At 40.1% G+C, this 23711-nt stretch overlaps 1 protein-coding gene across 2 annotated transcripts in view; it reads left to right on the forward strand.

The window, feature by feature from the left end:
• The window catches only part of Umad1 (UBAP1-MVB12-associated (UMA) domain containing 1), a 147611-nt gene that overhangs the window by 58698 nt on the left and 65202 nt on the right, over nt 1-23711 (forward strand). The window contains exon 3 of one of the 2 annotated variants that reach the window (XM_038319665.1): nt 1323-1449. The exons of the other annotated variant lie outside the window; for it this stretch is intronic. Coding sequence (XP_038175593.1) covers nt 1323-1402 — 80 coding nt within the window. The 3' untranslated portion in view covers nt 1403-1449. Of the gene's footprint in view, nt 1-1322; nt 1450-23711 lie in introns of those variants that run through there. 2 annotated transcript variants of the gene reach the window in all.

The following is a 23711-nucleotide window of genomic DNA, read 5'->3' on the forward strand; positions in this document are numbered from 1 at the left end:
CTCCATGGGGTAGACTTTCTCCCACTCTAAACATTCCTTGGTTGTCTAGAGTTGAGGCCCTAGCTCCCCCCTTTCATGTTAGCGTGTCTATTAGTGCCGCCTTGTTAAGGTTTTGCTTAGGCAGCCAAGTTGATGAGACTTCATGGGTGTAGCTTCTCTGACATAAGAGGAGATGAAAACTCATAGCAAACTTCTTGTTCTTCTGTCTCTTCCAATCTTTCTGCCCCATCTTCTGCTCTGAGCTCTGAGCCTTAGGTAAAGTTGTATTGTAGATATGTCAGTTGGTGCTGGCCACTCTTTGATCTTTCGTTCTCTCAATCTTGACTGCTTCTCAGTTGGGAAAATTTTGTCTCAGCTATATATGTGTACATGGCATTCTATGTATTATATGTAATTTTAGGTAGATAGATAAAATGATTGGCTCCCTGTAACTTTTCCCATTATGTTTTTAATGTGGTTGGTTGACTTAGTTAAATTAAATTTCAAAATTATCATAAATGTTGTCACTAAACTCATACTGGCTTGAACTATCTCTGTTGTATAAAACACATCCTGGTGCGTAGTAAATGTATTAGTAAATGCTTGTTGACATGTTAAAAGTTTACATAGTAAAAGCTCTTGTGTAAAATATACTTTTCTAGTTCAATTCTCAACCATTTTTACTAAATTTTAATTATCATCATGTCTCTTTTCTAGTTCTATTTAGTTACAAAAGTATTTTCATTAGATTTGATTCTCGTGTAAAAAGTTTTAGTCAGAAAAAATATATACTAAAATGTATTTATGTCTGAATTTTATTTTTTTTAATCATGTTTATATATCTGGAAATAGTTTTTTGAAAACATTATGTTGCTCTGCTAGGACCTGGGGATGGGGTGCTAATGGAGAAGGGGGACTTAGAATTAATTAATTCCGCAGTTCTTTTAGGCAGCTGATTATGTGCCAGACGCTGAGCAATATGTTGATTCTGTAGTGGTGCCCAAAACAGACACAGTCCCTATGCTTGCTCATCTTACAACCTAAAGTAACAGCCAGCATTTATACATGAATATGTATACCTACATACATAATGCTTATGCATATACATTTTGCATACATACTCATTTAATTACATATAGTAATGAGAATAAAAAGAGGGGAGAGAAGGAGTCATGTGAAAGAATTATAAAGGAGAGCTAAATTTAATGTGAGGAGTTATAGAAGTCCTCGCCAAGGAACTGATACTTAGTAGTAGTTGTATGTGTGTGCACTTGCATATGGAAGTCAGGCAATAGAGTTTATGGAACTGGTTTTCTCCCTCCACTCCTCCTTTGATTTCCAAGGACCAAGCTCAGATTGCCAGCATTGTGGGCATGCATTTTACCACCTGGGCCATCTCATCGGCTTTGGAAATGGTATTTGAACAGCCTGTTGGATGAGTCATGATTACCTGGACATCAAGTATCATAAGTGGATGAAACAGCAGGTACCAGTGCCCAGAGGCAGTTAAGAGTTTGACTTGCGACCAGAGCTAAAGCTGCTCCCTGAGGAGAGGAGCAAAGTGTGGGACAGAGATGGAGAAGAACGGGCAGGCCAGAACACATGAGGCATGAAGAGCTGATGCTCTTCTGCAGAGTAATAGGAATATGGAGGGGTTGTAAAGCACCAGGTGTGCTCTGTAAGAAGCCATCGTTGACATTTAGAGGAGAGAATAGGTAGGAAATGGCTTCCCCATAATGAACGATCCAGGAAACAAACAGCGGCAAGTGAAAAAAAAAAAAAAAACCTTAGGGCTATTATTTACGGAGCCCAAAACTTACAAGCAAACTCTCAGGAAAGTGATTTTTCATAATGATCAGGTTAAAAACATAAATAATCATGCACTTTAATTTCTTTATTCATTCTATTCAATAAACATAATGAAAAAAATTCTATTAGTTTGACACTGATTTTCTTCTTTTTATTAAGGTAATAGTTCATACTGGGTTATAACAGTTTCTAGCCCACGCCGCTTTGAAGTTTCTGTAGCCCTCTTGGTTTAGCATCCTTAGTGCAGAGATTACAGGTGTGTGCACTCAGATGAATATTTAGAATATAGTGAGGAATTATACTGGCTTAGTAAACTTGTGTTGTAGATTCTCCTCCACAAGCTGTGACTTCACTAGACCCAAGTCGGTGGCTAGATTTCCAGTCCTGGGCATGAGCTCCTTCTTGTTAACTGAGTCCAGTTAAAGAACTGTTGGCTACCACTACTTCACCATTAGGAATGTCATGCAATGCTGGTCATTATTTTGTTTTATAGACATCATAGCTGGGTACAGTTGTTTACTGCTTCCCTCCCTTGGAAGCTTGCATGGCACCTTCTGGTACCATGAAAGATGGTACCTTCCCAGGGAGGAAGTTTTCAAATCAGTTTTAGCTCAGGGCCTCTGACTCTGAAGTGCTTGGTGTCTTCAGTAATCGATGAACTTCCCATCAACCTCTGGGAGGCAGCCAAGGGCAAAAGCAATAGTCTATGGCATCTTGTGAGTCCAACTATCCTAGCCAACAGCTTACGAAAGGACTTCTCATGCCTGGTGTTAAGGTTTCTGTTAGATGGCTTTTGGCTCTTGGAGGAGAGAGAGCATTGTCACCCAGATGGGAAATTCTTATTTCTACTATATATGATATTTACATACAGACTTACATGAGTTCTGGGTTTTTTTTTTAAAGTTTCTTTTAATCTCCTCAGCCCAGTATTTCTCTCCTTCCTTACACATGTCAGTCTCCTCACGCTTTTCCCATTTCCCCAGTCAGATCACTTGATTGATGCCTGCTGTCCCCTCCCCATCACTTTCCTACATACCCTCCCATCCTAGCGGTGTCCCCTGTAACAATGTCCCCTGGTTGATGCTGGTACTGCAGGATAGGACTCAGAGCTGAAGATTTGGTGCCGCAAGCCTCAGACACAAGAGAATAGGTGACATTTGTCTTTCTGGATCTATGTTACTTCACCCAATATGATCTTCTTTAGTTCCATTTATTTACCTGGCTAGACCCTGGAGAAGGATGCCATTTTGAGATTTTTATTGCTTCTTCTATCTGATTTTTAATTCTGATTTTTAATTGCATCATGACTTTATTTTGAAAAATGGCTGTTTATGGGTACCTATCAGTGGTAAACTGGGAGAGGTCTTTGCATTAGCAAGTCCATTTTTTTCTCTGTTATTCAGAAGGTATTTGTGATACCTAGTCATTATGCTTGACATTGCTCAGCTTCTGGGATATAAGAAGAGCTCATTTTAGTGAGCTTACTCTCTAGTGGGCAGGTCAGAATGAGTTGAGTTATCAGGAAAAGTATTGAATCTTTCCAAACCAAGTAGAGTTTATTTTATTAGATTTAAGATAGAAACTTGCAAGTAGCTGAAAAAGAGTTGAATTTCAGGGGATGTCGTGCACTTCAAGGCCTAGAAAAGTTAGTGTAGTGTAGTGATCAGTAGTGTTTCCCCAGACTTTCCTCTGCCTCTTCTTAGGCTCTTACTTCAGACCCTCTGGGCCATGGGAGCTTATCTTGGGTCACTATTCTCTTCTTTTCCTGGAATGTTTCCTCTCTCCTCACTTACCCAAGTCTGTTTGGCATGAAGATCTACTTTCAAACATCTCATGAATGGAGCCTTTCTCACAACAGATGGTTATTTCTTTTCCAAATAGTGGGGTACCTGTGAACCTCAACTGACACTAATGGTGTCCCATCTGAATGTCTGGCTTACCTCACCGTCTGCATGCAACTCAGATTTGCACTAATTCTTTGGGACATGTCTTTGGAACTAAGCAGAAGAAATACGGCAAGAAAAGCAAGTAATAATGTGTGTGCTAAACTTTACAGAAACATTTGGGAAAGGATAAAGGGAACATACTGAGGCCAGACAGGGCAGTGTGTCAATCAGAAAGTATAAGAGGCAGCATAAGAAATTCAATTAGCTGATAGCTTGAACTGAGAGGAAATTTGCAAATTCACAATTTTAGATTAGTTACAATGTCCATCTTGCTCAAGCCCTTTCCTGGGATGGGCAGTTTTTATTCGCTAGGCTGGAACTCCTGTTGCTTTCAAGTTTTCATTTCACACATGTTGCCTAAATATGTGAATGCAGTTTTTGCATTAGCTACTAGCCTAGTAAAAGCCTCTTGTGAATGCTTATCACCTTGTAAAGTGGTTACCAGAGCTGCAGTTCAGTTGGCCTGCAAGTGGAAAGGCTTTGACTTCCCTAGAGGGTGAATAAAAAACATATGAGACAAAACAGCAGGGACCAAAATAATCTGGTGTAGAAAGTGACTGAATGCCAGGGAAACGTCGCGGCCTTCAAAGGTTTTACATCTTTATCTGGACACACTGCAAAGGCTACCTTGTTTAAACCTGAAGCTGTCTGGTTGTCTGCTACAGTTTACACAAACAACCTCTGTTGGCACTGTTGCTGTCCTTTAAGTGGAGGGTACACATGTGTGTAAAGCATTGCTGAAGGATAGTGCCGCGTTCATTTGGAGTACTATGTGCCCATATATAATTGGAAATTCTTTTGAGTGCTAAACAGGCTAACTAGCCTTCAAGTATATGAGGAGGCCTGAGAACTCATTCCTCAGTATTACATAAGGGAAGGGTACTGTTAGTACCCCATCAGCAAAACTGTTTGGGATTCAAAGAAAACTCAATTATCAGTTACTTATTTTTCAAGTTAAAGTAACTATACAACAACTTCACAAACATGGTGAACTTTAACTCGATAAATTATTTGAAATGCCCTTAGCACATTTTCCTTAAAGAACTTCTTTTCAAAGTCTTATAATCTCACTTTAAGGGATGACACACTGCAGTATAATTATTTGCCAACAGCACACATTCTAATGGCCATTATCCAACTTAAGATGAAATGGCTTCTCTGGGTTTGAACTGTGTCCACCTAATACAAGGAAAATATTTGAGGACATTAGTTAATGTATTTTCCAGGAATGGAAGTAGGTAAGCATTTTTCATAGCTTATGGAATTTTTAGCAATTTTAGACTCTACTGCTTAATTTTATAGCATTCTTGGTGGCAAAAATTTTTTCCAGGGAGAAATTATGTGACCCCTCTTTTTGGCATGCTTGGGAAAGCAAGTCGTAAATCCTTGACTTCATGTTTTTCTAAAGTAAAACTGAGCATTAATATTTGCTGTGATCTAATGTGCAGATATGATGAAAAGACTCATAAAGTAATATATATTGAAAACCTTGAAAGTTCTTGTAAAAGGTGCTATAAACTAAAATTTATTGCACAGAAAACATTAAAATTAAAATGAATTTTTTATCTCTGATAGCATGTAAAAGTTACGTAAAAATGGATAACATAAGAACTATGGAAGGTCCAACGTGTCACATTTGCATTCATAAAAGCCTGTGAAGGATCTCTTTCACCAGTGTTACTGGTCCAGTGAGTCACATTTGATTCATAAAAACCCGTGTAGTATCTTTCACTAATGTTACTCAGTCTTAGTCCACGACAAGGTCATGCATTAAGTCTTAAGAAGTAAGGAGAAATAAATTCTCTTCATTTTTATGCTAGATGGTGGGGATCTGTGGTCAATAATATTATGGTATTTTATGTAAAGAGGAATCTTAAAAGAATAGAATGATGATAATTAATGGTAGTTATAATAACTACTCTTCTATTGAATGTCTGCCAGGATCTATGCCACCTACTGGGTCTTTGTATACAGTTAGGAGTTTTCTTACTTCTTTTTTTGCATTTTTATGTTATGTGGAGTGTGTGCATGTGTGCATTCATGTTTATATATCTGTGTGCACGTAAGTGTGACTTATATATATAAAGGCCAGAGGCTGATATTTTCTTCAGTTAATGGCTGCTTTCTTTACTAAGACAAGGACTCTCAGTGAACCTAGAGCTAGTCTAACTAGCAAGTTTGCCATAGGAACCCTCTGACTCTGCCTCCCGAGTCTGGGAATACAGGTGGACTGCCACACCCACCCAATATTTAATTGGTGGGCTCTAGGATCTTAATTTTGATATTCACCCTTCTCTAACAACAACCTTATGAATCCATCCATCCTACCAGCCCCACACATGTTTTATATAATGTCATTTTAGTACATTGTAGGAAATTCATATAGAGTTATATCCATTTTCCTAAATCTGGAAACTGGAGCTCCTACTGGACTTGTTTGGAGCAGCCCAAATAGAATTAATTTTGTATATATTAGAATTCCTCACACTAAGCAATCAGTCTTTGACTACTCTATGATCAGAGATGGATAGGGCATTGATAATGTCCCAATTTGACCCAATTTAAGGTAGCCATCTTTGGCACACTGATAGAAACTAGTAAAGTTCCTTTCAAATTAGTAATAATACTCTATTTCTTGATTATATCTCTCTGCTTATTTTATATTGCATATTGATACATATTTTTTCATATTTAACATGTATATGTGCCTGTTTTGTGTCTGAGTTTGCTCTGGATATTTACATTCATAAATTTATGAAATAGTCATTGGTATCCTTATGATGTAGTATCATTTTATTATTTTCCAAATAGAATAACTGAGTTACTAATGGATTTAAGAGGCTTGCTTAAGGTCATATCAACAGAAAGCAATAAGCATGATTACTTTAGCTTCAGATTTGTGCTCTTAATTGCCTATAGTTTAAGACTGTAGAAAGTTTGACAGAAGCAGCAACTGCTGCGCTATTGCTGCTGGCCATGCAAGTAGGAGAGGATAAATGGTGGTTCCAAGTAGTATCAGGAAAATCTTTGGGAAGCAATAACCTCCGCGGCTGTCTTGACATTCTATATATTAACACCACAAGATGAGTTGCAAAGAGAACTGAAAAGCAGTTTTAGTCACAGTTGTGTTCAGAAGTCAGTTGAGAGCCTGCTTTGTAGAGAGCCCCTTGCTTCCGTCCAGGCGTCCCTTTGTGTACTCCGCTGAGCAGTGAACAGAGCATTGTATTGTTGCCCATATTGAACCACTAATTATGTCAGTTAGCCAATTAAGTACTCAACTCCGATGACTATTTCTATGTGCCTCAGCTTCAGCTTATGTTAGAAATGAGAGTGATATGAATGTGTGGGGCAAATAAAACCTTTAGTTGTTCTGTTAAAATAAAATAACATTTCCAATTTTCCCAAACTTTGTAGAGGCAAGCCCTGGAGCTGCCAATCCAAACAGTAGATTGGTAAATAAAGCTAAAGAAGCTTCTAAGGTTAAATATTTCAGTTAATTGTTTATACCAAGCCTGACCGTCTACATTTATTACAGGACACCGTTGGTGGCAGGAGAGAGCTGACCCCTCAAAGGAGCGCCTGTGTGCATACACTCTGACAGGTGCTTGCAAAATAACACATGCTCCCAAATTAAAATTTAAAATGTAAAAAAAAAAAAGAAGAGAGAGGGAGGGAGAAAGAAAGAAAGAAAGAAAGAAAGAAAGAAAGAAAGAAAGGAAAAAAAGAATTAGGTGCTCCCTTAGTGCTATATTGAATTGTATCTTTCACATACTGTATAAAAGGAGAAAAATTGTCTCCCTTCTTTCCATGAGTCTCACTACAATCAAGCGTATGCCAGGAAAGGAAAGTGCTTTCACATTGGCCAATGTATGCCAGAATGATTTCTACGTATATTAAAAGTATTTTTGATTTTCAGAAAAAAATATTTTTAAAAAAATATTAGAGTGATAAAGACAGGAAACTATTTTTAAATAAAATGATAATGAAAATGTATTGACTAAGTTTGTGAATAGTGTTACTTCATCGCTGCCCTTAGACCTGTTTATATTTTAAGAATATTTAGAAGCCAAAGAGATTATATAAGCTATAGCAATAGTTATACATGTATATACTAGCAAACGTAACCGAATAGATAAGATAAGAAGACATACATCCTCTAATTTTTAAATGAGTAGTGTTGGTTAGAGCCTTGTGGCCCTGGAGGAGGGTTTAATGGCATCAAAGAATATTAAGTAGAAAGTAAGTTATATGTAGAGCTGTCAGAGAAGCAAGAAATACAAAAATTAATGTTTTTGTGAAGTCAGACTCCATCAGGTGAAGATAATTACTGGGAAATAAAAAGACAACTTTGTGTGTCTTTAGGTTCAGGCCAATGACAGAATTTATTTGGGGGGACTGGGACCTTTAGGCTGAAATTTGAATGTAATCCTAATTGAGGGCATGCTGGTCTGAGCCTCAGGGATTTACCAAAAAGGAGCTTGTCATCACGTTCAGGGAATTGAGAATTAAAAAAAGCGACCTGGATAACACGGGAGACTATTGATGACAAAGCCTTAGCCTTGGTTTGAAGTAAAAAAAAAAAAAAAATCAGTTGACTCCTAGAAGCAGTCCTTGGGTTGAGTTCCTTAGATCATGTTAAGGTTCCAGGACATTTCTCTTTGCATGTCCATTCCCCTCTGTGGATAGATCTCAACTTCAGTCTGGCTGCAGAATGGCTGAACACAGCAGTTGCAAGCCAGGAACACAGTTCTTTCATTTGTAATGTTGGTCACTTTTCTTTCTTTCTTTTTTTTATTGATTTTTATTGAGCTCTACATTTTTCTCTGCTCCCCTCTCTGTTTCTTCCCTCCCCTTCAGCCCTCTCCCATGGTCCCCATGCTCCCAATTTACTCAGGAGATCTCGTCTTTTTCTACTTCCTGTAGATCTAGGTAAGACTCTCTTAGGGTCCTCATTGTTGTCTAAGTTCCCTGGGTTTGTGGTTTGTAGGCTGGTTTTCTTTGCTTTATGTTTAAAAATCACATATGAGTGAGTACATGTGATAATTGTCTTTCTGTGTCTGGGTTACCTCACTCAAAATAATGTTTTCTAGCTCCATCCATTTGCCTGAAAATTCAAGATGTCGTAGTTTTTTTCTGCTGTGTAGTACTCCATTGTTTAAATGTACCACATTTTTCTTATTCATTCTTTGGTTGAGGGGCATTTAGGTTGTTTCCAGGTTATGGCTATGACAAACAATACTGCTATGAACATAGTTGAGCACATGTCCTTGTGGCACGATTGAGCATCCTTTGGTTATATACCCAAAAGTGGTATTACTGAGTCTTGAGGAAGGTTGTTTCATTATTTTCTGAGAAATCGCCACACTGACATCCAAAGGGGCTGTACCAGCTTGCACTCCCACCAGCAATGCAGAAGTGTTCCCTTTTCCCCTCAACCTCTCCAGCATAATTTGTCATCAGTGTTTTTGATCTTGGCCATTCTTACAGGTGTAAGATGGAATCTCAGAGTTGTTTTGATTTGCATTTCTCTGATGACTAAGGATGTTGAACATTTCCTTAAGTGTCTTTCAGCCATTTTAGATTCCTCTGTTGAGAGTTCTTTGTTTAGGTCTGTACTCCATTTTTTTAATTGGATTATGTGTTCTTTTGATGACCAGTTTCTTAAGTTAAAAGGCAATATACAGCAAGCCAACAACCAACATCAAACTAAATGGAGAGAAACTTCTAGCTATTCCACTGAAATCAGGAACAAGACATGGTTGTCCACTCTCTCCATATCTATTCAGTATAGTTCTTGAGGGACTAGCTAGAGCAATAAGACACCAAAAGGAGATCAAGGGAATACAAATCGGAAAAGAAGAAGTCAAATTCTCACTGTTTGCTGATGATATGATAGTTTACATAAGTGATCCCAAAAATTCTACCAAGGAACTTCTACAACTCATAAACACTTTGAGTAATGTAGCAGGATACTAGATTAGCTAAAAAGAAAATCAGTAGCCCTCCTGTACACATATGGTAAAAGGGCTGGGAAAGAAATCAGAGAAACAACTCTCTTCACAATAGCCACAAATAGCATAAAATATCTCTGAGTAGCTCTAACCAAACAAGTGGAAGGCTTGCATGACAAGAACTTTAAATCTTTGAAGAAAGAAATTGAAGAAGACACCAGAAAGTGGAAAGATCTCCCATGCTTTTGGGTAGGTAGAATTAACATAGTAAAAATGGCAATCTTACCAAAAGCAATCTATAGATTCAATGCAATGCCCATCAAAATCCCAGCAAAATGTTGGTCACTTTTATTCCCCATGCTGTGTGTTGCCTTCCTATTCTACCAAGATGTCTTTGGATAAATATATATATATATTTAATTTTAATGTCTAAATCCTCAGTCTCCTTTTGTTTTGTGTTTTCTAACAATAGTCCATGTCTCCCCCAAAATCAAGAACACACTTCCTTCTATAATTTTCTGGACTTTTACTGCTTTACTAAGCATCTTCAGACTTACAGTCAGCTTGGAATTCTGTTAAAAGCTTCTGGGTAGCTCCACACTGCTGGTAGGGTTGCAGACCTAAATGATCCTGAACTATTTTCTGAAATTTGAATACTAAATTAATGTGCATATTTTATTTTAATGAATGTGAGTCTGCTCTTTGGAATATGAATTTCTCACATGATGAAAGGAAAATAGATGTTTTAGTAGTTGGTAAATGGAGAAAGAGCAAGAGAGGAAATCTATTCATAAGCAGTTATTAGTGTTGTTTTGTTCCAAGTCTGAGATCTTGAGACCCCTGCTCTCATATATACATATATATACATATATATACGTATATATACATATATATATACGTATATATATATATATATATATGAATGATTTCTGCCTTCTGCATGCTAGGATTAAAGGCATGCTCCACCATTGCCCAGTGAGTCAAGTTTTTTGATGTTCATTTAGTTTGTACATATTAAGCATTATTGATTGCATTCCTAGCTTTGGCTTGAATCTTGTGTCCACATTTGATATTTTAATTAACCTTTGTTTGTTTTTTCCAGACAGGGTTTCTCTGTGTAACAGTCCTAGCTGCTCTGGAACTAGCTCTTGTAGAGCAGGCGTTCCTTGAGCTCACAAAGATCCACCTGCCTCTGCCTCCCAAGAGTTGTGATTAAAGGTGTGCACCACCACCGCCCAGCATCAATGACTTTTTTTTTTAACTGAACATAGCATTTCCTACCTATAGCGTTGTTGTGTGGATACAGTAGTGTTTAAGGACAGGGTAAAAGGTGATGACAAAAATTTTATGATATGGGACCACAAAGGCCTTCTGCAAAGAGAAATTATACTTTTTAGGAATTTTCTCATGTGTTCGTGGAATAGGCTGAAGTGTGCTGAAATGGGAGCAATGTAGAAGCTAACGCAAGAGGTTACATGATTGTGATTGGTAATGCCTGCGGGCAGGCTAAAGTATGGAGACTGGATGGGGAGCCCTGGTACTGACCGCTCGGGGTGCATTCTGGAGTTTACAGAGGTGGTTCTTCTGCATGGCATTTTACTCCCATCTGTTAGGAAGTTATAAGTAGTATATGGATACAGGTATCATTAGATATTTTCCTTAGGAAAAGACACTTGACTGCCACCTGCTGGGGAATTGTTGACACGATCGCAGTGCACACATCCACAGGGTGACTGTCTCTCTCTCCCTTGGGTGAAACACTCCTGTGCATGTGCAGCTTTTATCAGTCCTGTCTGGAAAGTCTGATCACACGTGTTAGCAAAGTGAGACCGGAAGGAAGTTAAAGCTTGGACAGTAGTGAGACTGATCATCACGTTAGTAAAAGTGGATTTTCTTTGAGAGCCACAAAGTAGATCATTCTAAACATGGACATTTCAATAAACTTGTCACCAAGCATTCTAGTGGTTTCTGTTTGCCTATTTGAGGATTTTATCTTTTCTTCTAGTCTTGGCTGTTTTCACGCTGTGTGATATCCAACACCCCCTTCTTCCATAGCCTACACACCTGCGTCTTTTCCTTCTCCGGTGAACACTGCTTTTTCTGTTTCTCTTGCACTCCCCCTTTTCCTCAGGTCTCCATATTAGTTCTTTCATATGCATTAGATGCACAATAAAGATCCACTGTGTTGTGTGGCCTTTGGAGAATTGCTTATAGGTCGTCTGTGAGATTCCTCCTACGCAGCTGGAGACTGAGGGTGTGCCAGAAGTCAGAGGTGGAAACCTGTCCTAAACACAGTTTCTTGCTTTAGAAAGCATTTTCTTCACAGTGGGCCAGACGTTGATGGAGAAATCAGCACTGCTTCTGCTCTCCATCATGCGTTTTCACTGGGAGGACAATGCAACTGGCTCTTTCAGATGGGTGTGTCTCATTAGGAAAGTATGTTTTTGTTTTTTGAAATTAAAATATAAATTAGAAACTACTTTTAAGCCAAACAGTGATGCTTCTCAAGATTTTAACTTGGGAAATAATGAAAGTTATTTTTAAGATTTTAAGTTTGTCAGGTAAGTTGAGTACATTGATAACTAGTTACATCACATCCCAGTTAAATATTTCATTTGTGGTTCCTTTCCGGTTAGCACCACTCATTCCTGTTAGCTATGTTTCCTTTCATTTTTAATAGGATTTGTGTAACAAGGCAAATTCAGAAACCTCACTCTTTGTGATTTAACAAGAATTGACCATGTAGCTGCTCTGTGCAGATGTTACAGGCAGGCTCTGTGGAGATACCAATGCTTCAGTTTGCTTCTTCTTTTCAGGAGGGACGGCTTAGTGGGAGTAGACACATATGTAACTGCTTCAACACAAGTGATGACAAGGGTCATCCTATAGTACACATAGCGGGAGTCCCCAAGTAAACATTAGTGACTGGGCCACATACATGAACTAGCTTTATTTCCTTTCTAAATTGTACATGTTTTTAAGCATTAACTTTTTGGTGTCATAGTAGAATATGTTTTTTAAGGACTTTTGAATTAAAAGCACAATAGGTATAATTGGTATAATATACCAATTTCAAATTCAAAGTATAATTTTTTTTAGTCAGCTTGATTTTTAAAATGCTTTTCAGCTGGCTCTATCAAAGGAAGGGAATGCTAGATTAAAATAAATAAGGATATAAGACAGGAGTTTTATGTTTATGTAAACCTCGTGCTGAGGAAATAAATATCCTGAAATCCCATAGCCAAAATATATTTTTAAAATGTTTTGAGCACAGGAAACAAAGCTATAAACAGCCTAGTAGGAAGAAATGCAAACTTTTATAAAGATAATTAAAAGTATGTAAAATAATGGCATCTCTGATATTTTAGTTTCTTTGACTTTATTAAAAAAATCAATGAAATATTCTATCATTGGAAAGCCAAAGGTATTGAATTTTTTATTTGAATTAATATATGAAATTTAAGCTAAAATGCTATTCTTATTTCTTTTTAAGCAGTCATTGCTTCCACATTAGCTAACTCTTGAGAAAGGAACTCTGAAGACCCAGACTTGATAGATGTACCCTGGGGGACTGAGGCAGGGGTATTGTTATGAGATTTAGGCTAGCCTCTCCTGCATGCAGCATTCAGGACACTCTTTGCTACAGGGTGGGATCATGTGTCAAGAAAACAAGATACAAAGAAGTTATAATTGAAGTAAGCATACACATCATATAAATATCAATCCTTTGGAAAATCCTGATGACTTGTTTGAGAATTGTCTCCAGTGGTAATTACAAAGAAATGACAGCGATGCCTTAGAAGTTAGGACTGTTCCAAACAAGTGATATGTAGCCCAGCAAGTACCGAGGACTGCTTCAAAGACCAGACAGTTGGAAACTGGTGTTCAACAGGAAGGGAGCCAAGGGTCTATCAGATAGCAAAGTGGAGCGTGGCATTTGCAGAGAGCTGTAGTAATTGGGAGGTCATTGCAAACTCACTACAGTTAAGCAGGGAAGTAGAAACTACCTAAAACCCATGAGTCTTAAGACCACATTTTATGCCAATACCAAGCTGTAGAGTTTGAAGTCAGGGATGGTAATGCCTCCAGAAGTTCCTTTATTTGGGCAGCTGAGGAGAGGGAGCCTGAAATGGCCCTTTCCTATAGCCATACTGATGAATATCTTGCATATCACTATAGAAGCTTCATCTGGCGATGGATGGAGATAGAGACAGAGACCCACATTGGAGCGCAGGCCTGAGCTCCCAAGGCTGAAGGAGGGAGAACATGAGCAAGGAAATCAGGACCGCGAGGGGTGCTCCCACCCACTGAGACTGTGGAGCTGGTCTAATGGGAGCTCACCAAGGCCAGCTCGACTGGGACTGAAAAAGCATGGGATCAAACCAGACTCTCTGAACGGGGCGGACAGACAATCAGGGCTGACTGAGAAGCCAAGAACAATGGCACTGGGTTTTTGATCCTACTGCATGTACTGGCTTTAGGGGAGCCTAGTCTGTTTAGATGCGCACCTTCCTGGACCTGGATGGAGAGGGGAGGACCTTGAGCTTCCCGCAGGGCAGGGAACCCTGACTGCTCCTTGTACTGGAGAGGGAGGGGGAGGGGAGTGGAGGGAGGGAAAGGAAAATGGGAGGAGGTGGAAATTTTTAATAATAAAATAAAATAATAAAAAAAAGACCACATTTACCCACTAACATCACAAGCAACAGCTCTTACTATTTTGAATAGTTTGGAAAATAGATTACAGTGCATAATAGAATGTTTGCGTCTCATGTGAGGCTGTGGATCTAATCCCCAGCACTTCAAAAAAAGAAGGAAAAAATTTACAGTTTCTATAAGATGGAAGAATTGGCCTAATGAAGAAGAATTAAACTTGAAATAACTTCTCTTTTGTTAAGAAATAATACAATATAAAGTTAATCAGATATGAACAACTAGCTAGAAGGCAAATTTATTTTTTGCCAAATTTTGAGAATTTCATGCATGAGTTCTGTATTTACAACATGTTTAACCTTCCCTTCCCCCAAACTCCTGTGTTCCCTCTCAATTACTCCCTTTTCATTTCTTCATTATTGTCACATACAGTCATATATATATATATATATATATATATATATGTATGTATGTATATACGTATACACACACACACACACACATATAGTCTAATGAGTAATTTCTTTTGTCTGTGTATGTATTAACAGCTGCCTGCTTGGAGTTAGATAACTTAGCAGGGGCTTGACCGTGGAGGAAAATGATTCTCCCTTTCTCAGCAGTCATTCTTCATCCGGTGCCCTGTGTTATTCCCTGCATCTGTAGTGGCACTCAGCTGGTGTTGTCATGGTTCAAGTCTTTCCTAGGTAGCCATGTTCTGAGACTCATGGGTGCAGCTTTCCTGTAGATACAGAGCTGCTGCCCTGCTGCAGATGTCCATCCTCCAGCTCTGTCTTCCCACCCACTTTTCCATAATGTTCTCTGAGCCTTAGGGATGGGCGTTCCCCACAGTCAGCTGTTGTCTGTATTTTGACCAGTGTGGTTTTCTATGATCGTTTCTACCTGTTGAGAAAAAGGTTTCTTCGATGGGGCTTGAGAGCTACATTTATCTGGGAAAGCCAGCTGGTGAGCTGTGCTACTAGGGCTAGGCCTAAGAGTGTAGAGAAGGCCTGACCTACGTCAAGACAAAGTTGTTTAAATTAAACTGAGAACCATGGGAGGTGGGAGTGGTGTTAAACCCCTCCGTGGACAGCGCTTAGTGTCCCAGTCAGTTCCGCAGCTGCTCCAGGAGCGTTTTAAGGCCGTGGTGGGAGCTGGATTACCTGAAGTCCCACACTTGGCACCAGTGCCAGATTGACTGGCAACAGCATGTTTTAAGAGTGAGGTCATGCTTCCACTGTTGTCTGTCCAGGTAACATTGCTTGACCTCGCTGTTTATAATTGGTGGTTCAGTGTGTACATTCAGGAACCATTCAGATGTCTTTGCCAGGGGACCTGCTATTTTTTTTTTTTTTTTTTGCACAGTTTTGATGTGGGCTTCTAGAGTTTCTCTGCTTATCTCTGAAGCTGTCCGGCTGTTTCTTTTGAAAACACTTCCTTCCTTCTGCCTGTCTCGGCCCTCATACTTGCACTTGGGCACTGCCTATTGATGACACTGACTTCCTCCTGGCCTTAGTGTCATTTTAAAGGGCAACTACAATTGAAGTATTAGCATCTTGCCTGTAAAATTTAAAGTCGTATTCCCAGTGTTCCTGTCCTAGATCCCCAGAGCACATCTTCATATACGTGAGAAGACAGCGTTCTCACTAAGAGCCCGCCCGGGATTCTCTTCCGCTGCTCTCCACAGTCTGCCTCTGACTACTTCACTCTGTGTAACTATTTCCTTCTGTAGCCACATACTTAGTCTGCCCTTGAAATCTTTGTCTCAAAATGTTTTTTAATTCTTAGCATAATATTCCAATCCTGAAAACTAATGATATTGAATAAAGTCATCCTATTGATAATTTAGAAAAAGTTCCTATTTAGGTTAAATTTGTGTTTCTTGTACTTTCTTATTAAAAGACTTATAAAATAGTTTCATTAAACTTTACATTAAAATCCTAAAACTGCTTTTTAATATTGTAAACTACTTTGGTACTAAAATTTACTTACTTCAGTCAACGCTTTAAACATTTCTTGACTTCTACATCTATGTTATGTGCTGAGTTAGGCCTATGAAGAGGATTCTGAATTATATGTGACCCTAGGAAACTCACATTTTTGTTCTAAACAATACTTTGTAAATATCATGCATGTGTTTATTAAATATGTATTGAATTCCACCTCTATGGTGAGAATTTGGCTAAGGCCAGAGAATATAGGTAGAGTGAGCAAGACAAAAAATTGTCCTGCTTACATGGATTTCAGTCTCCTGAAGAGACAGATCATTGAACAGAAATAGAGAGAAATGTAGATTGTATGCACACTTAACCTACAGAGGAGTGACCTAGAAGGCTTGGAGGTCAGCAGTGACATTTGAAGACTGCTGCCCCATACGGGGACCTTGCCAAATGGGGGAATGGACGTGAGCTTCACTCCTGCAGAGAGCAGAGAACAGGCTCACCAGCTAGAGGAAGGCCTTGGTTCCCTTCACACCTACCTAGTCAGCACATGTGTATAGGAACTGTTGAAATGAAACACCCTCCTGCAAACTACAGGATTTCGTTTCATATTTGATAGCTTTGGGATAGTTTTTCTTTGGAAGTACACTTCCTAATCATTATCCAGGGAAGTAGCTGTTGTGCATATTTCATAAACACTAGGTTACATGGTACTTTGGATATACTCTTAGCGTTGGAGTCAGATGTGGTGAGTAGAACCCAATGCAGTAGCTGTGACTATTGTGCTAGGACATGATTGGAATGGGAAAATGTTGCCAGTAAGCAGCAAAAGTTACTTGCCCGTTTCTATCTCAGGATATATACACAATTAATCCAATCACAATTAAAAATACATGTTGCCACAAGTTATTCCTTAGCCCAGGCATGCTCACTGGTATACCGTTTGATTCTTGTATCTGCAGTCCAGCAATTTATATTAGGAAATTTACTGTTTGACATTGAAACTTGTCAGATTAATAAACTAATATTACCTCAAATTTCAAACTTCATCATGAAAAAAAAGGGGGTTCGTGTAGTTTAGAAGTAGCACACCAGGTGCAAGTCTAGAGAACACTGGTGTTACTCTTGTAATAAAAGATCCCCACAGCTTGCTAATATGTGTTCTATAACCACTTCTTGTTGAATTATTCTCCTGAATACTGCATGTGCTGGTCTGATGAACATGCAAGCTTCTTTAGGCAGTCAATAGATTCTCCAACTAACTGTTTTCTCCTGACTGGTTAGCACTGGGGCTAAACGTAGGACTTGACTTAAAGCCCATAGGTAGTATTGCTTTAAAAAACTGTCCCCATCTCTATATGTTCATTATTTAAATGTATATTGTTTTCCTAAAACTGCATTTCATCATTTATGTAAGATTTAGACAGCTCATTTTAAACCACCATATTAATTCATTTGAGATTTTAAGACCCTGCCATGTTCCAGTCACAGACCTAGATGTTGGTGACATACTGATGTTGGTGACACACTGTTGGTGACCCACTGATGTTGGTGACCCGCTGATGTTGGTGACACACTGATGTTGGTGACACACTGTTGGTGACACACTGATGTTGGTGACCCGCTGATGTTGGTGACATACTGATGTTGGTGACACACTGTTGGTGACCCACTGATGTTGGTGACCCGCTGATGTTGGTGACACACTGATGTTGGTGACACACTGTTGGTGACACACTGATGTTGGTGACCCGCTGATGTTGGTGACACGCTGATGTTGGTGACCCGCTGATGTTGGTGACACGCTGATGTTGGTGACACACTGATGTTGGTGACACACTGATGTTGGTGACACGCTGATGTTGATGACATGCTGATGTTGGTGGCCCGCTGATGTTGGTGACCCGCTGATGTTGATGACACGCTGATGTTGGTGACCCGCTGATGTTGGTGACCCGCTGATGTTGGTGACCCGCTGATGTTGGTGACACGCTGATGTTGATGACACACTGATGTTGGTGGCCCGCTGATGTTGGTGACCCGCTGATGTTGATGACATACTGATGTTGATGACACACTGATGTTGGTGACACACTGATGTTGGTGACACACTGATGTTGGTGACCTGCTGATGTTGGTGACACACTGATGTTGGTGACACACTGTTGGTGACACACTGATGTTGGTGACCCACTGATGTTGGTGACATACTGATGTTGGTGACCCGCTGATGTTGGTGACACTCTGATGTTGATAACACACTGATGTTGGTGACCCGCTGATGTTGGTGACACACTGATGTTGGTGACCTGCTGATGAGCACAGTAGAGGCTCTCACCATCTCTAGTGAGCTTCACATTCTGGTGGATCTTATATTTAACTTTTGTTCATCTGCCTTCATGTAGTCCAGCCTGGGGGAAAAAAGACAAGTTCTGTCTTTTAAAATCTTTCTACCCAGAAGACAGCTTGAGTGTGTGGCCTCAGCGATGATTGCTACTATTTATTATGAATAGTGAACATTCCATGAAATTCAGTTCTTAGCCAGAAGTAGGATTAAACATTATGCATCACTAAGCTTGTTTATTTTGTTGTCAAGTGTGTAACAGTGTCAAGTGTGTAACAGTTGGAGAGCAGCACTTTCTTACAGTTTAAGGAGGACAAGCATGTTTAGTGTTTCTGAGGGATACTCGGTGGCCACTGTGGCTGCTCAGCAAGCAGCTCCAGGTTGTACTGGCAACAGGAACACTGTCCATTCACAGCATTACCCTAGGGGATAAATTCTCTATGATTCTAATCCTCAAAGGACCTTTTGAGTAGACACTGTTAACCTTCATATTACAGCAGAAGGCGCTGAGAATACATAGCTTGCCCAGCATCCAGCACTGACAGAAGTGGGGCTATGACCAGCCCCGATTGTGCTGGCTCTGGCCTCTGCTCCACTGTTTCTCACACCTGAATATGCAGTTGCTTTCGGGGCTTTTCATGTTCTGAGTTTGCTTTCCCTTAGATATTAAAGAGGATAGGTTTCTGTAACTTAGGAAAACAATAACACCGTCTTTCTGAACCGGAAACGGCCTTCATTCCTGCAAAGAACTTTCAAAGAGAGATTTCCTGCCTTCCAGCTGGATCGATTGAAGGGTGTTTTGAGTTGATTCTCAAGTCTATGGCCTGCTCCCTGGAATACCATTCCTGGCCCCATTCTCGTGGGCTCTGCGCATCTTCTCCCCCTTGAGTCACCTTCTTTCCCTTAGGGGACAGTTTACAGTGTATAGACTTTGTTTCCAACTCATTGGCCTGGTAGCACATGGGGTGCACCTGATCAGATTTATTGTGGAATATTCCTTCTGTCGCTTAAAGAATAAAGGAAGAAGAGGAAAGCAGATGAGATACTTGACTGTAAATCTGTATAAAAGAAATAGCATGTCCGCCATGACATGGCATGTTCTTTATGGTTGCAACATAAATTCCAGAAGATGATGAGGCAGTTTGGGAGTGGAGAGCCTGAACCTGAGTAGAAATTAGAGAGGAAAGGCCGGTTCCAGAGACACTGAAGGTAATGGGGATGGAGAGTGGGAGGCAAGTTTGGGAGGCTTGAGCTGAGAATAACGCATGAGCCGTGCTGATTCCTGCAGCTGTGAGAGTGTACACAGAATGTACACAGAATGCAGCCAGTCCTGCAGAGAAGATGGCAAGTTCACTGTGGAAGTGCTAAGGCTGACTGCTCTTGAGACCTTCAGCTGGAGAAATCAAGACACCGGTCGGAAATACGGAATGGATGGCCTTGTGACCCAGGAAAATGGTTTTCTTTGGAAATCGCTTTCATAGTCAGAGACATCTTGGTATATCTCAAGTTCCAGTTGTGGATAAAATCCCCCAGAGATGGAATAAGAAAAGAATAACCCTAGGGAATAACACAGGAAATGGAAGAAAAAACCACAAAGAAGCCTGCAAAACAGCTAGTGAAATATGGCTAATAGAATGTGTGTGTGTGTGTGTGTGTGTGTGTGTGTGTGTGTGTGTGTGTGTGTGTGTGTTGTATTTGTATAGCTTTGGCAGTTTAAAACCCTTTGAAGAAAGAGAATTGTATAGCAATTGTTCTAGTAAAATGTGGCCAAACTGTTTCTATTTCTTAAATGTCTGTTGCATTGCCTTATTCCCAAGCCCCAGTTACAACTGCCATCATCGGTGACCCATAGTTGATGAGACCATCTTTGCCTAAATCACATGCAGGCACCACTTGAGGAAAGAAGCAGTTTGTAGATGAGACAGTCTGGAAAGGTCATTTGTTAGTAGGCGACATACGGAAGGCCAGAGGACAGCATGGTGAGGTGTGCAGTTGCTGTAGCAGAATAGGTTGTTATTTTCACAGGAAGCCTGGTTATTGATTTCAGTGACTGTTGTCTTGTGTGAGGAAGGGGTCATTGCAGCCAGCAGTTTTCCCACTGAAGTGGAAGCTCCTGTATCTGATCTCTCGGGTTTTCATGTTTGATCACATCAGGTTTCCTTCACTTTTCACATGAAGTAGGTTATATCCTTAGGCGCTCTCTCTCTCTCTCTCTCTCTCTCTCTCTCTCTCTCTCTCACACACACACACACACACACACACACACACACACACATACACACACACACACCACACAGAGAGAGAGAGAGGAGAAGAGAGAAGCTGATGAGAGAGAGAGAGAGAGACCTGAGGACCTGAGGGTAGAATTTATAGCAATCAGAGAGTTCCTCCAGTGCCATGGAGGGCGTAGCTGACACAGCCAGGTCCAACTCAGGGTCTACTTAGGACCACTTAGGCTCCCTAAGGAGGGAGTCCCGCCCAAGGATATCTGTTCAATGAAGTATACAAAGAGATCTTCAAACTTACGTTTGTAAGTTATTTTAGCCTTAGATGTCAATTTTGTTTAAGTATTACATATAGTACAGTACCTCATGTTTGTTAATATAATGATATAGATTATATAAATATAAAGGGCATAAAACTGTAAAACATTTTAAATTACTGTGTGTTTGATTAAAATATACTTTTGAGGCCTCCAATTTAAGTCATAGTGACCTCTCTTCATTGTAGTAAATGAACTGGGAATGTTCAGAAGCTTTGAATAGAAAATTTTATCAACCATTTTTACCTCTCAGGTTTCAGGGCAATTCTGTGGCAAAATGCAGATAGATGCCCTTTTGTGTTTCCCGTTCTTAAGGAGACCGTTAAACACCAGTTCCCCAAGGCATTTGCCGTCCCCTTTGTGAGCTTGCTGAAGTGTCCATGAGCTCCGGGTGTCCTCCCCGCGTACAGTGTGCACCGCAGCCGTCCTTTAGCCTTTAGTCACAGGCAGTTGAAGCTGCTGAACAGGACCGTGCTTTAAAAGGTGGGGTGATGGAGTTCCTATCTTCTGGTACATCTGGTAAGCTAATATATACAGTCTGCGAGTATCCTGCAGGGACCTGTTTTTACATGCATACCGGGACGCTTATGTAGAAATCAAAGGCCATGAATCAGAAGAACACAACTCTTGTTTCCAGCATACTAGAGGCTTAAAAAAAATGGCTTTGAAAAGTTGAAAGTGGTGTGGTTTGTTTTATTGTGGAACCGATCAGGAAGAACAGTTCACAGACATTGCCATTCTTTTCACCGCTGAATGGAGTAGAGGTGCCTGCCTCGCGAGATGGGAGCAGCTGCGCCCGTTTTCTCTGGGCTCACAAAAACATTTGCTTTTTAATCGAGAACTTTAGATGGCGGGGTACAGTTTGTTTTCATGATGGAAGTGGTGAGTTGTGCCTTACCAGACAGCTGTAGTGTAATTAAGAAAAACTGTGTGAAAGTGGATTAAATATAACAGAAAAGACCCTTTTAGAGAAAAGACGAATTTCACCTTAAATTTATTCATTTTTTTCCTTTCATGAATAAAAGTGGAAATATCACTATGAGTTCTGTACAGTTTTTTGTTGTTTTTGCAGTATTATTTAGCTCTAAAAGCATGTGGTACTTTGCTATAGTGTTTGTTTGTGTAAAAGTGCTAAGTAAAAAGTTCCAGTTTCAAGATGATTTAACTTTTGAAAGACGTACCTTCAAAATAGGAATTGTACAGTTATGTTTCCGCTAGCTTTAATGCATTTAAAAGGTCAGCAATCTCATAGAAGAACATCGAGTCTGCCCTTTTTACACCCACTTTATAAACACGCGAGCGAGAGAGTATTCTGGGGTTTTTTTTTTGAGATTAGAAACTGAAAAGTGAAAGATGCATTTATTCTTGATGAATTGGAATAATGGAAATAAGCCCAGGAAGAGCGGTCTGGCTGTGGGGAAACCCTCAACATCAGGCTGCCAGCTGACTCTGAAAAGCACACATTTACTTTATGCAGCAGACTCTGAAATAAGAATAGAAAATGCCTTAATTTGCATCACAGTCTACAGTAGTTGAAATAACTGCCCCAAGGTCAGAGAGAGCTGAATTAGAAAGTGTTGTGTGCACAAATAAGCAAGATTGGTTGTTAGACGCCTACCCATTGTGAGTTTTTATCCTGGTTGCCCAACACTAAAATACAAGTTTCAATCTTGACAAATAGAGGTGCCAGCTGTAGATTTGCTAGAAGATTTTATCATAGACTGATGATTTATGCAGACAGCCTAGGCTGCATTCTAGTGGGGGAATTTGGAGCACTGGATGCAGGAAGGCTGGCAGATGCTTAGGCTACCACCGCTCCTGGGCTTCTCCCTGGGGAGGCAGTCTAGCTGGACTCGCTGGAAACAGAGTATTGTAAGGAAGGAGTAGGCAGTCATTGCTTTCTCAGCCCCACACTGCTGCTCTCTGGGTTCCTTACTCTTTACTGCAAACCTTAAAAAACCCTCCTAAGACTCAGGTTTTGAGGTTTTACTAAATGGCAAACCATGTGGGCAACTCGAGAGTCAGTTCTTTTTCTGTAAGCCCCTGGTGTGTGGATCAACTCTTCGTCTCCTTCTGAGGAGCCTGGTTAGCTTCAGATGCTGGTTGGGACCCCCCCATGCCCCCCCACCCCTAGATCACATAGATGACACTTCCCCTGTGGAGCACAGGCAGTTGTTACAAAGGCATGTGGAGCAGGATGTGCCGTGGACTCTGTGCTCTGAAGGAATTTGTCTTGTGCAGACTTGAATCTAAGAACTGCAAGGCTGTTTGAAAGGGAAAGCAACGCGACACAGTAAGAGAACTAACTGGAAATTCTAATGATAAAAAGATCGGATTCAAGTTCCAGCTGACCTGACCGTTCTGGAGGAGCCTTCCCTAGGTTTCCATTTCTTCGTGTTATAGAGTGACACCTGTTCTACATCCCGAACAGGTCACTAGTCTGAAGCCACCCCTGGGGAAGCACACGTAGGAGAGCCCTGAGGCACTTTCATTACTATACCCTTCAGAAACCACTTTTGTCAGCCATTTGCATCTTTAAAAAGAGACAGCAGA

Source organism: Arvicola amphibius, chromosome 2 (assembly GCF_903992535.2).
Source record: "Arvicola amphibius chromosome 2, mArvAmp1.2, whole genome shotgun sequence".
NCBI lineage: Eukaryota > Metazoa > Chordata > Mammalia > Rodentia > Cricetidae > Arvicola > Arvicola amphibius.